Here is an 11,675-nt window from a genome sequence, read left to right as displayed (position 1 = left end):
GATTGAACTCAAGCAGCCAATCACGCGCGCGTCTGCTCTTTCCTCGAGATTTTCTACGGGCCACTTTGCTCACATGCGAACCCTTTCACGGAAAGACTATCGCAAGCTCCGTCAGTTTGCTCTGCTATGACAGCCAGAGTGGAACCTGTTTGATGTCACCTATGACCCCAAGTAGTTCATACTGCTTCCGGCCTAAGTGTTTACGCACTTCATCTCGACCTACAGGAGCATTGACACATACCCACTGTACTTACCCCGATCTTGCCTCTTGCTAGTCCCCTGACTCTACGCTATCTTCTTGTCTTCCTCTGCTCTGTATGCAAGCTACATTCACGATCAGCTCGCGTCCATAGCGGAGGTACTCCCCACCATATACGTGCGTACTGGCATCGACCACTGCTGCGGGTGCGCTTGCTAACAGTCCTAGCTGAATTTTTAGTCTCTTTCCAAAATCGTCGGCGACATTGTATTGTTAGAAAAAAGCGTGGCCACAGAGATGGCAACCGGCACCGAGGTCTGTTCCACCATACATCAGGGAACCGAACTCTGCTCTGAATAGAAGCGGTGTCGAACAGCAGGCAGCTGCAACAGACCCAGAAACGGAGATGAAGCCTCCAACGAACTTCGGAGCGTTCGTAATCAACTCGCTGGCCGCCATGAATCGACAGTCTGGGACCATAGACCAAGCCGTCTTGAGACAATGCCTCGGACTGTCCTCGTCCTATCTCGTAACGGATTGCACGATGAACAGCGCGGGCGGGATGGGATCGTGGAGTGTTGGACTGAACAGGCTGGTGGACGTCTTGGTGGCGTTGCACGCGAGGGGTGTCCTTGAGCACGAGACGGTGAACGAGGCGTCCAAGGCATGCTCAGAGTGCTGGACCGTGGCGGGGAACTGGCAGGGAATGGAGGATTGCAGAGATGGCGTCCGGGGTGTGGCGGCACGTTTGAAGAAGCTGTTGGATGAGAACGGACGGACGTACCAGGGAAAAGCTGTCTATGTGCCGTGATGTACGATTCAGTGATTTGTCTTCCATGTATCACAAACCTACGCTTTTTTTGTATCCTGAGCCCACTGTATATTTTCTCTCTAAATTTCTATGTTTGTTCTCCTATTTGCCGGTCCCGCCATTAGGGGAAGCGACGTCATCGCCACAGCGGCCGGATTTGTGCGGCACTGGAACAAGGATACCGCTGCTGACTCTTTCCTCTACCGCTCTCCGACCTCTAATTGTCCTCGGTCCTTGCTGGCTTCGTGCTTTCATCCTCTGGAACCATGGCTGAAGTCTCTGAAGAACCTACTCTTTCTGAATCTCTCGCACCGACTCCCACTGCACCTATAATCGAACCTGTATCCTCTCCAGCACAATCCGAGTCTGAGCCAGATCCAACGACTCTTACCCCCATCCGTGCACATTATCTCAAGAAGACGCTCATCCAACTCCAGTTTCAACGCGAGCTTGAAGGCATCGCATCCACACCTTCTCCAAATATTTCCACCCTCTCGTATCTTGGGCCACCGTTCACGCCTCCTCCTAAGGACGGTCCGATCATCGAGCTTCCCTTCCTCCGCTATTTCTTTCGCCAATTCGTCCTCACATTTCCTTTTCTCGCCGGCGCACCGAAGGACTTCTTCCCAGAGAAGGTCCAGCCGTTCGTTGCCTCGCTCGTAGCCCGTAACCTGTATCCTCTCGCCCCTCTCGACGACGACTCTGAAACATCCGATCAACCAAAGCAGCCCAATATCCTAGCCAAACTCGAACGCCACTTCTCTCTCTTCGTCAATTACGCACTCAAGCTCTCCGAGCCCGAGCAGGTCGTCCGTCTCAAGCAGTCAGATCTCGACCGTATAGAGCTTCTTGCGCGGAAACGCGCTAGGAGAATAGGAAAGCTGCACGATGTGTTCGAGGTGAACGTAGTCTGCGTCAGGACGGTGGTCGAAAAGGGGCGGATGCGGAGCCGCGTGCATGAGGTATGTCGGCCATACGAAGATGTGTACAGCTCGAGATAACCTCCAACAGGAATTCATCATCCGTACCCGTCGCGCCCGCCAACCAGACGTCTTCGTCTCACGCCGGTATGGCGATTTCAGGACACTAGCTGACGAGGTCAGCCTCTTACCCCGTCTACTCATCTTAACTCGGCTCAAACGTCTCGCGATAGTTACGGAAGGTACACCCAGAAGAGAATATCCGTCCACCCCCAGTGAAGGATCGCACGTTTGTCAATGCCCCTGCCGCCTCACAGCCCCTCAGCCCCTCTCCCAGTCGTCCATCCGATGAGATCCCATTCAGTCCTAGCTCGGATTCCCTGCCTCAGTCGCCTACGAACGCGCTGTCTCAGTCCAGTCGGCTTACAAGGGAAAAGAATCGGCTTACGCTGCGAGCGTACCTCCATTCGCTCATGTCATCGTCTACAATCGCATCGTCTCCTGTGCTCCAGTCATTTTTGCTCTCGGGCCCTACTATGCTCAGCCACGAGGAGTTGGTGGATGCGCAGCGGAGGGAGGAGGCGGATCGGGTCAGGGATGATGGGAGGAAACATTTCGCAAAGGAGGTTGCGGAACGCGTTGATTCATTACGAGAGTCGGTCAAGGGCGTCAAGGGCGACATCATGGGACAAGGTGCCGCACACATCTGTTTCTCTGTGTGCATCCAAAGCTCACGATCCTTTTAAGATGGCTTGACGCGGATGTTTGGGATAATAAAGTCGACGGAAGATGTGCGCGATCTTCCTCCAGATTTCCAGGCAGTGCTCGAGTGGGCCCGAATATCGTCAGTCTGCATCCCGCGAATTCTGAACCTCTGTCGACCGAACTGATCACGATCGAATCGGTCTAGGTTGGCTTCTACCGTCTTTCAACATTTTGTAGCCGCAGACGACGCCTCGGAGACTTTGGCTGGTCTCAAGCGCATTCATGGACTCATGCCGTACTTCATGCTCAAGACCGCTTTGAAGATTAGTAACCCTGTCGGCATGATCAGGAGTGAGATTCTCTCGCCTTTACTTCAAACACAACAGCAATGACTGATGGGGACCTGCGTGTAGCTGTATTGGACTTATTCCTAGCTCAACCGTTCGGTGGCCGGAGTTTACTCCAACGGTACGAGCAACTGTTCCGAGTTGTTGTTGTTGAGAAGCTGATGCCCTTTAACATGTCTCTAGAATGTTCACGAGCTCACTGAACGAAGAGGTCAAAGCTCTCGAGATGGACATCGAAGCCGTACAGGAGAAAGTCGAAGATGCCATCATCTGCGAGAAAGTCCGACAATACGTCTACGCACCTCGGGAGATCCAGGAAATCTACAAGTTCGACGCTGGTCAGTCTTTCCGTCTTGTAGAACCTCCGTGGGTAAGTTTACTCATGTCTAGACGAGCAGCCGAGGGCAAGATCCATGTTCTTGCCGCCGTTCTTCGTTCTGGTGAAGAGCCGGCACTCAACCGGGCTCAGATGCAACGCGTAGGACGGTCTCATAGAGCGCATAGGGAGTATTTGAGGTATCGAGAGTCGCTTGCGGATTCGGATGACGACGATGGGCCTCCGGACGAGGATGCCTGGCTGTTCGAGGATCTTAGTATTCTTGCGAAGTTGTATGCTCGGCTGAGAGAGAAGGAACAGCTTATCGAGCTCATGTTCGAGGTGAGAGTCACTTTTTCTATTTATTTTGGGTCGGGTGCAGTGAATTGATTGAGGTTATGCGAACAGGGAGTGACGTCGGATATTCTCAAGGATATCATCACGATTTTTTATGCGCCGCTTGCGCAGGTATATCGCGCCGCTAGTATTGCAGATTCATTAGGCGATATGCAGAACTTCATCAACGATCTCATTCGGACCGTCGAGTCTGCCGAAGACAGTAAGTCCCTCCCCCAACTTTTTCCAAATATCTCATCGTCGTTTGACAAATGACCTCTGTACCCCCAGTCAGCCAAGTCGACCCGCAACGGACCGTGCAGACGTTCATCGACCTCATCCAACGGCACGAACAGTCCTTCTACCACTTCGTGCACAAAGTGCACTCCAAAGGCGAAAACCTCTTCAACGACCTCATGCGCTGGGTCGAGCTCTTCCTCACCGTCATCCGCGAAGGCCTCGGCTCTCCGATCTCGCTCGAATTTCTACTCCCGCACGCGGGCGACGAGCGCAAGGCGATCCTGGCCGAGGTGGACACCGTGGCGCTGTATCATTACAAGTCGAAGCTGGCGTACGAGAGCAAGATACGGAGGAGGTTCGAGAATTCGAGGGGGGGTGCGGCGCAGGAAGCGAGCGCGGAGGACGAGGCGGCGCAGGCGTTTGTGCAGGGTTTCATACAGGACTTTAGTATGGGGGAGTTGATGCGTGGGGATGCGGAGGATGTGGCGGCGGAGGAGACGGATGAGGATAGTTATGAGAGTTCGGAGTATGAGTCTGCGACAGACGATAGCGACGAGGAGGACGACGATGACGACGATGATGATGAGGAGGAGGAGAGCGAAGAGGCACCGAGGGGGATGACAAGATCGAGGACTATGGTGCATACTACGAGAACCCCATCGCAGCCGCCTATGCCCATGACCGCCCCCGCTTCATCGACATCGACACCCGGTTCTAGACCATCCCGTCCCCCACCACAATCACAGCAATCGGGATCATCATCATCCAGACAAGAATCTCTATCACGGAAAAGCTCCCGACCGAGATTACTCTCCCTCCCACTACGCAAATCCCGCTCCATGACTTTCTCCGCCAACGGTCATTCCGGGGGCTCGTCACCTTCAGGCGTGGTGAGGCACAGTGTCGATGTGCCACCGCCTGTCCCACCGCTGCCGAAAGACGCGATGCGACTGGCGCGTATGAATTCCATGTCGATGAACGCAGACAAACCGCTCCCTCCGCCGCCGACACCACCCGGGTCGTCCAAACTATCCGATCCGAACAATAATCACCGTTTTCCACCGCCGAAGGCGCCTTCTCCTCAGAGCAGTAATAACAATAACGGTGGTAGTAGGCAGAGGAGAGGGTCTGTATCGGCTTCGGTGGCGAGTTCGAAGAGGCCGGCGAGTGCGAATAAGGGGAAGAAACAGAAGCAGAGGCAGAGGCAGCAGCAGGATGCGTTGAAGCCTCCGGAGCTGAAGAAGGTGCCGGAGCTGTTGCCTATCTTTTTGGAGATGGTACGTGCCTCTCTCATCCTTGTTCTTTTTCCGTGTGGTTGTTGGTCGTGGACTTCACTCATTCATTTATTTTGGTTGTCTATGACAGATGAGGCCACAATTACGAGTTCGAAGTAAATGAAGATCGACCGTTCTACAGCAGACCAATACTGTTCACATTACTACGAAACGTTTCCAGTCAGGTTGGAGTCCAGGTACTCGGTTGGACCGTTGTATTTTACCTTATGTTTGCCACGATATATGTATGCCTCGCACAGAATTAATATGCCCACGTTCTGCCGTATGTTGCTATTTCCTAGCTACTACGCCCTGGTACTACCAGATTCTCGTGCGTTTATCTTATGCTATTTCGTCGTATTCACATCTACCCGGAACGATGGCCAACGGTTGCAAGTCCACTCAAGCTCAAACGATGAGGTATTGCAAGTGCGAAAGCCACGCACGGGGCACGAAAAATAACCTCCTTTGTATATATAACAAAAAGAAGACCTCGAAAGAAACAAGGAAGATACGTATGTTACAATTGATATGGGTTGGCGATGATGGAGAGGACTTTTCTAAACCACGGACAGTCCTGGGGGGGTATAAAGGTATTGCTTGTAGATTAACGGGGTTGCACGAAATATGGAATTGCCGCGGCCCTTGCCCTGAATCCTCTTCGACTCCTCTTTATCATGCGCCGAGCGAGCACCACTAACCACCGAAATGCCGTCGACATCCGAAATGCAGATGCAGACCCGCTGCCGCGTTGCGTTGGATGAAGGATAGTGGTCCTGAACGGTACGGATGGGCCAGGCGACTAGAACGCCTGAGACGACATCGTGAATCGCTTGAAGGTGTATCTGTGCATCGGAACCATCGTCAATCTAATGTCACATCACTAAATTATATGGAGGGAGAGGGTGACGAACCCCAAGAACGCCAGGTCCTTGTTCGCGCCGCTCGTATCGGTGCCCGCAGGCTCTTCGGGGGCCTGCTCGAGCTCGTCCGTCGGGAAGTAAGACGTATCGGTGATGGACCGTAACCGAGGGACGAAGGGTGCGTCGATCTGTCGGATCATGGCCCAGTCGACGCCGTAGAAGAAGGGGTGCGCCTTGATTTGATCGACGGCGAGACGGCGGTCGGGGGATGTGATGAGTCTAAATGCCAACAGAGGGGGCATTTTTTTTTTCAGTTACGATCTGAGGTGTATGGGTGACTTTTAAGAAAGGAGACAAACCGTCGGATGAGGTCTTCGGCCTCACGACTCAGGTGGACATCGTCTGGGATGACGAGGTGGTATTGCCACTGAATAATTTTTTGGTATGTCTCGTGCGTCGTCTCAGAGCAGAAAGGAGGGTATCCGACGAGACACTCGAACATGATAGCACCCAAGGACCACCAATCACACTCGTTACCGTAACCTTGTTGGAGGAAGATCTCAGGTGCGATGTAGTCAGGCGTTCCGACTGTTGAGTAAGCCTGGATACGGCGTTGTCAGCAACTGTGATGTCCTTGAGTAAAGAGAACAGAGGGTACGTACAAGCTTTCGTCGGTTTGCCTTCCATGTCGCGATCTGGTCTTTGCTGGTCATGGTGAGATGAATAGCATTGACCATGACGCTGTTCCGTGCAGCCTGAGTGGCGGATTGTGGCGACGTTGTGCCGTTGGCTTGATCGAGAAGTCTTTGGTAATAGCTCGAGTCGTGGTTTTTGTGGAAGCCGGTAGAAAGACCGAAATCGGAAAGTTTGATGTGGCCGTCCTTGTCGATCAGGATGTTGTCAGGCTTGATGTCTCTGTTGGACCAATTGCTCATCAGTCATAAATGCACAAAAGACAGGATATAGGTGCGGACCGGTGAATGAAACCGAGGTTGTGGACGGCCTCGATGGCAAGGACACATTCGGCCATGTAGAACCGGGAGACATCTTCAGAAAATGTGTCGTATTTGATGAGCATGGTCATGAGATCACCACCGGGAAGGAACTCCATGATGAGGTATAGGTAGGCAGGATCCTGGAACGAATAATAGAGTTGCACGACCCATGCAGAGTTCGACTCGGCAAGGACATCACGCTCTGCGCGTACGTGCGCAAGCTGAGAAAAGAGGGTCGAGTGAGCACGTATTGCGTCGGCATACATCGATGACGGCGAACGCACCTGGTCTTTCTTCAACATCTCCTCTTTCTTCAACGTCTTCATGGCATAGATTTTGCCTGTATCCGTTTTCTGTACCAAGCGAACCTATATGCACACAAGTTGTTACCACGTAAACCATCAGGGGCAACGAACTAATGAGCACATACCTCTCCGAAGGCACCTTTACCAATGACCTTGACAGTCCTGAAATCGTCCAGCCCAAGCTTCGTTCTTCGCAGTCGCAAGAACGTAGACTCTTTCTTTCCATGCTGGACCAACTGCCGCTGCTTTCGGTCGTCAGACATCAGTGTATCCGCTTGCAGCCTCCGCTCAAGCTCGACACGTCTATTCCACAGCAAGCACAATCACTCAAACTGCTCCAATAGATCCAGCCGACTCGTAGCAAGACTGACCTAGTATTCCTCTCAATGGCAGCATCAACAGCAACCTTGTAGAAGTGTTCAAGCTTGAGTTGTGCGGCCTTGGCACGGGGAACAGCATCGTCTGAGAAACCGGCGCTGGTGCGGTCGAAGTAGACGTAGTCTGCAGGCTTCCCTGTCGGTGTCGATGATGGCTTGGAGGCGGCAGAAGATTGGGACATGTTGTCCTTCGAGGACGCAGACCGAGAGAGAGAGGGACGACTGGCTGGTGGTGTTGGCGTTGCCATCTCGTCGTCGGTGCTGTCTTGGTCGCTTGCTTGTCAAGTTTCGATGCTCTCGGAGACCGAGGCACAAACCCAAGCTGGCGGACGCGACGCCGCCTGGATACGTCCGAAGCCGTCACATGACGACGCCTTGCCGTGGCTCTTGCAAATTACGAGTAGCTAGGAATACAAGCACTGAGATAAAAACTGTTATACAGCGTACCACATGAAGAGGGATACACGAATGAAGCAACTAGAACCTGTAAGGTATGCAGTACGGATGACAACAAACGAAACGATACAACTCGACTAGCGTGAACACGGCCACCACAGGGAGTAAAAAATGAAGCACCACACCCAGTCATAAACCTACAACACCAAGATATCCACGCCCAATGACCCAAGCTACCCTCGGGAACGATACAACTCTTTTATCAACTCAGCTTCGCTGGGGGCGTAGCGACCCCACTGAGCAGACGGAGGGCTGTGTGCCGCAGGAACACTGTGCTCCCGGGGAAAAGCAGGGCGGTTGAACGACGGGCTTTGGAGCTGAGATTGAGGTTGGTTTGGGATAGGTGGTGATTGAGAATGATGTGTTGAGCCGGGGCGTATCACGGTCATGATCTCTTGATTCCCGACATAGCTTTCTGGCCGTTGAAAAGACGAATATGTGGACGCAGCATCCCGCGAGGACCGAAACATCGAAGGGGCCGGTCTGACCGAAGGCAGTATGAGCACGCATAGTCCACGATGAACACACAGGGCAGCACTGCGGTACTCACGGAGAAGACGGGTGAAACTCGGTTTGGGGCCTACTAGAGGGCGTGGAGATGGGCTTGAGATGTGACGCCACAGCATGTCTGGAAACGGTCAGTCAGTATTTGCTGGATGTGTCAAATTGTGGAGGTGGATAACATACGGGTACAGGTCTGCCGCAGAAAAGTTCTGTGCAGGAGTCTGCGTGTGGGGTGCTTCGTGGGAGTCCCTGCCGTATGCCGTACGAGGATCGAAGTCCAGACGCGATGTTCGTGGTCCATTGACATCCTTGAGATATTCATTGGATTGTCGGATGCGGCGTTGCACTGGGCGACGGTGCGGAGGAGGAGGGGATTGATATGTAAGGGTGGACGGTTGTGGGGAAGGGGGCGAAAGCGGTGGGAGGGAATGCCTCGGCTCGGGTGAGTAGAATGGCGAAGACGGCCTTGAGTCTCCTGGTATGTATTGTAGACGGGTGAGACCATCAAAGGGCACACCATTTGGGTGGCGAGCGACGGGAGTGAACGGTGGAGGGGCCTCAAGGTCGGATAGAGTGGGAGACGATGAGTGATGGTTGGGCGGTAGTGGACTAGAGGCATGTCTGTAACGCGCCGCTGGTGAGCGGGAACGAGACTCAAGTCGCTCTGCCTCTGAAGCCTGAGTTCCAGCACTGGGAGCGCGATTCCTGATGCGCAGAGGCTTCACCATGGGCAGCTGCAGCGGCGGCATCTTCTTATCATCGTGAGATCCCGCTCTCGACGAAGAGCGCTCTGCTTCCGATGCAGTCGATGAGGATGCAGCACCCTCGCGCTCGTAGCTGGCGGCGACCGCCTCAAAAGCACTAGGATCATAGACTGGCCATCCATCGTCGTCGACTACGCGAACATTAGAGACAGCTGTCGAGAGAGATTCCTCTACAGCGCGGGATATCTTGTTGTCGAATTCATGCTGTGAAACCTCGTACGCGGGTGGGGGCTGGTTAGTCGGGCTCTCTCCACCGTCAGACATACGATTATATGGCTAGTAGCTAGTAGAAGGTAAACAAGTGAATCAAGGAAAGGAGGGACAGACAGACCTGAAAGCGTTCGGTCCTCGTTGCTCGGGCGCAAGAGTCGGGTCACTCTGCCGCCTTACAATTGCCCACGACCGAGCGCTAAGACTCTAATAAACCTATGACAGCCATTTGTATTAATTTGACGCTGTTCCTTGGGCAGTGCTTGGAGGGGCTTGGCCACGAGTTGTCCATGAGCCCATGACGGTAGTTTGACGGTGGTTGAGATCGTTGAAACAAAGCAGTGCGTTCTGCCTCGGGAACGATTCCGTCGGTGCCACATCAATCAATGCGGAATGCAGGGGCACGTATACGATGGACACACGGACTCGACTACGGCGACTGAACGTTTGAACCATGGCACTTGTTTACCGAATTATCTCAAAAGCATGCTTTGTTAACAAGGCAAACATCAGGGCTCTGAAGTGACCCTTTGTGCGACTCGTTTGCACGGCCCATCGCCGCCATCATGCCATCAGCTGTTCTTCCCACTCACGCCGGGAATATCACCCCATCCGATCGCGACAGGGATTCTGACCATCAACCCCGCTATCTGAAAAACCAGAGCGTCGTGGTGGGCAGCATAGCAGTGTTGCAATAATTCAAGCTCAATAAGGGTGATACGGACCGACGTAAACGCAAAAGTCAGACGAGACCCTCCGACTTCAGAGCACCTATGATTAGGTAGGCAGACCGTCGATCCCTATCGACGCCCGTCCAGTCGCCCTTTCTGTGCGTCGGAAGATCTTCATCACCCACAACAAAGATATCATCGGGGCCCTTCTCCTTTTCTCTCTCCCTCTCCAACTCTTGTTCCGCATTTTCTTCCGCCTCTCGATCCCATAGTACATCTTCCCACTGGGAGTCGCTGATAGTCACAGCTACCGTCTTGGCATCTCGTACGTTGGGAAGGACTGAGAGTAAGAGATTGGATAGGAGGTCGCCGGAAGTATTGCTATCTGGGTGTTGGGAGCTCATGGTAGGGACTGGGACGTACTCAGCCTATGGATGGATATCAATACGGACCGAAAAGAATTACGTTGTATAGCACGCACCTCTAGAATCATGCCTTTGATAGTACCACCAGCGAGCACGACATTACCAGCGCGTACAATCCAATCGTTACCTATCGCAAAGATGTGGCCCTCTATGATCAACTGTGGCCCAGGTGGTTTCCGGTTCTGCGACGCGCCCGGAGCAGACTGCCGCGTCGATATCCACCGTGCTCGCAATAAGGCAAGGAGTTGCTCGAGAGCACCAGGTGGTCGTAATGTAAGGAAAGTGCTCCGGTAGTGTGGTGGATCTTCAACGTGCTGAGCAGGCTGAGAAGGATCTTGAGCAATAGACATAAGAAATTCGCCTCGCGATGGTGCGAATGGGTCATCCAGCAGGACAAAGACATTATCGTTCATGGTGAGAGCGCACATTGTGCGTTCTGAGGGTGGAGGCATGCCGGACGGTGCAGTCAATGTGGATCTGTAAGACCTCACTTCTAGGCGCCAGGTGCCACGCCAAACGCCCTATAGAGCTACAGAATGTAAGTGTGTGCTGATATAAGAGAAAACAAGGGTCGCATACGTTGTGATTTGCGCGGATATTTTGGTGAATGAGGTCGATCCCCGTCATAGGGGCGTTTATCCATCGTGCTAGTCTAACAAGCAGAGTAAGTTATCCGACTTGAAACCAGCTCAAGTAAAAGCAGGCATACGCTGTTACACCCATACTTTTATCTTCTATGCTAAGGACAGAGCTGCGTACTTTGCGCCGGAGTATAAAGTGGTTTCGGAGAGAGAAGGAAGTTCAAGGAAGAAACGCCGACACCGATCGTGGGAGACCAACAGGAAGCCGTGACCGACGCGTCTAACGTGAACGTGACACGACGCGTCCGACCGTGTTTTAAATTCTAATGACTGCCTTCCGCCTTACGTTCACGTCTCCCCCGAGCAACCCCCGAGT

General features: G+C 53.2%; 5 protein-coding genes across 5 annotated transcripts; 2 read left to right on the top strand and 3 right to left on the bottom strand.

The window, feature by feature from the left end:
* The first annotated feature begins 38 nt into the window (after positions 1 to 38).
* Positions 39 to 1,108, top strand: STEHIDRAFT_120598 (uncharacterized protein). Its single transcript, XM_007302972.1, has 3 exons — positions 39 to 376; positions 440 to 514; positions 576 to 1,108. Exons 2-3 carry the CDS (start codon positions 497 to 499, stop codon positions 1,008 to 1,010), a joined length of 453 nt encoding a protein of 150 aa, XP_007303034.1. The 5' UTR covers positions 39 to 376; positions 440 to 496; the 3' UTR covers positions 1,011 to 1,108.
* Positions 1,109 to 1,246: 138 nt separating this feature from the next.
* STEHIDRAFT_95601 (uncharacterized protein) lies at positions 1,247 to 5,503 on the top strand. Its single transcript, XM_007302971.1, has 11 exons — positions 1,247 to 1,972; positions 2,022 to 2,108; positions 2,164 to 2,623; positions 2,678 to 2,774; positions 2,841 to 2,986; positions 3,049 to 3,103; positions 3,166 to 3,320; positions 3,381 to 3,640; positions 3,707 to 3,857; positions 3,926 to 5,151; positions 5,240 to 5,503. The coding sequence occupies exons 1-11, from the start codon at positions 1,277 to 1,279 to the stop codon at positions 5,270 to 5,272; spliced, it is 3,366 nt and encodes a 1,121-aa protein (XP_007303033.1). The 5' UTR covers positions 1,247 to 1,276; the 3' UTR covers positions 5,273 to 5,503.
* A 158-nt stretch (positions 5,504 to 5,661) lies between these two features.
* STEHIDRAFT_120596 (AGC/NDR protein kinase) lies at positions 5,662 to 7,957 on the bottom strand. The gene is made up of 8 exons (XM_007302970.1): positions 7,683 to 7,957; positions 7,437 to 7,614; positions 7,291 to 7,374; positions 6,986 to 7,227; positions 6,674 to 6,926; positions 6,371 to 6,612; positions 6,063 to 6,290; positions 5,662 to 5,993 (listed from the first exon to the last, which is right to left on the bottom strand). Exons 1-8 carry the CDS (start codon positions 7,868 to 7,870, stop codon positions 5,951 to 5,953), a joined length of 1,458 nt encoding a protein of 485 aa, XP_007303032.1. The 5' UTR covers positions 7,871 to 7,957; the 3' UTR covers positions 5,662 to 5,950.
* A 144-nt stretch (positions 7,958 to 8,101) lies between these two features.
* On the bottom strand, positions 8,102 to 9,809 carry STEHIDRAFT_146425 (uncharacterized protein). The gene is made up of 3 exons (XM_007302969.1): positions 8,832 to 9,809; positions 8,695 to 8,772; positions 8,102 to 8,627 (listed from the first exon to the last, which is right to left on the bottom strand). Exons 1-3 carry the CDS (start codon positions 9,674 to 9,676, stop codon positions 8,318 to 8,320), a joined length of 1,233 nt encoding a protein of 410 aa, XP_007303031.1. The 5' UTR covers positions 9,677 to 9,809; the 3' UTR covers positions 8,102 to 8,317.
* A 485-nt stretch (positions 9,810 to 10,294) lies between these two features.
* On the bottom strand, positions 10,295 to 11,474 carry STEHIDRAFT_77412 (uncharacterized protein). The gene is made up of 4 exons (XM_007302407.1): positions 11,428 to 11,474; positions 11,298 to 11,370; positions 10,775 to 11,239; positions 10,295 to 10,721 (listed from the first exon to the last, which is right to left on the bottom strand). Exons 1-4 carry the CDS (start codon positions 11,439 to 11,441, stop codon positions 10,365 to 10,367), a joined length of 909 nt encoding a protein of 302 aa, XP_007302469.1. The 5' UTR covers positions 11,442 to 11,474; the 3' UTR covers positions 10,295 to 10,364.
* Positions 11,475 to 11,675: the final 201 nt, after the last annotated feature.

The sequence above is a fragment of the Stereum hirsutum genome (genome assembly GCF_000264905.1).
Source record: "Stereum hirsutum FP-91666 SS1 unplaced genomic scaffold STEHIscaffold_5, whole genome shotgun sequence".
Taxonomy (NCBI): Eukaryota; Fungi; Basidiomycota; class Agaricomycetes; order Russulales; family Stereaceae; genus Stereum; species Stereum hirsutum.
The sequence above is the reverse complement of the archived record's forward strand: the minus strand, read 5'-3'. Positions and strand labels throughout refer to the sequence as shown.

Excerpts from the sequence above, each read along its gene's own strand:
- STEHIDRAFT_95601 (XM_007302971.1), top strand. The coding sequence starts at position 1,277 with ATGGCTGAAGTCTCTGAAGAACCTACTCTTTCTGAATCTCTCGCACCG. Across the intron at positions 2,775-2,840 it reads CTCGAGTGGGCCCGAATATC|GTTGGCTTCTACCGTCTTTC; the intron begins GTCAGTCTGCAT and ends GAATCGGTCTAG. Across the intron at positions 3,104-3,165 it reads GGCCGGAGTTTACTCCAACG|AATGTTCACGAGCTCACTGA; the intron begins GTACGAGCAACT and ends ACATGTCTCTAG.
- STEHIDRAFT_77412 (XM_007302407.1), bottom strand. Across the intron at positions 11,240-11,297 it reads ATATCCGCGCAAATCACAAC|GGCGTTTGGCGTGGCACCTG; the intron begins GTATGCGACCCT and ends GTAGCTCTATAG. Across the intron at positions 10,722-10,774 it reads TCAAAGGCATGATTCTAGAG|GCTGAGTACGTCCCAGTCCC; the intron begins GTGCGTGCTATA and ends ATCCATCCATAG.
- STEHIDRAFT_146425 (XM_007302969.1), bottom strand. The coding sequence starts at position 9,676 with ATGTCTGACGGTGGAGAGAGCCCGACTAACCAGCCCCCACCCGCGTAC. Across the intron at positions 8,773-8,831 it reads TCTGCGGCAGACCTGTACCC|ACATGCTGTGGCGTCACATC; the intron begins GTATGTTATCCA and ends GACCGTTTCCAG. Across the intron at positions 8,628-8,694 it reads GAGTTTCACCCGTCTTCTCC|ACCGGCCCCTTCGATGTTTC; the intron begins GTGAGTACCGCA and ends GCCTTCGGTCAG.
- STEHIDRAFT_120596 (XM_007302970.1), bottom strand. The coding sequence starts at position 7,870 with ATGTCCCAATCTTCTGCCGCCTCCAAGCCATCATCGACACCGACAGGG. Across the intron at positions 7,375-7,436 it reads GTAAAGGTGCCTTCGGAGAG|GTTCGCTTGGTACAGAAAAC; the intron begins GTATGTGCTCAT and ends GTGTGCATATAG. Across the intron at positions 6,291-6,370 it reads GCCGAAGACCTCATCCGACG|ACTCATCACATCCCCCGACC; the intron begins GTTTGTCTCCTT and ends GTTGGCATTTAG.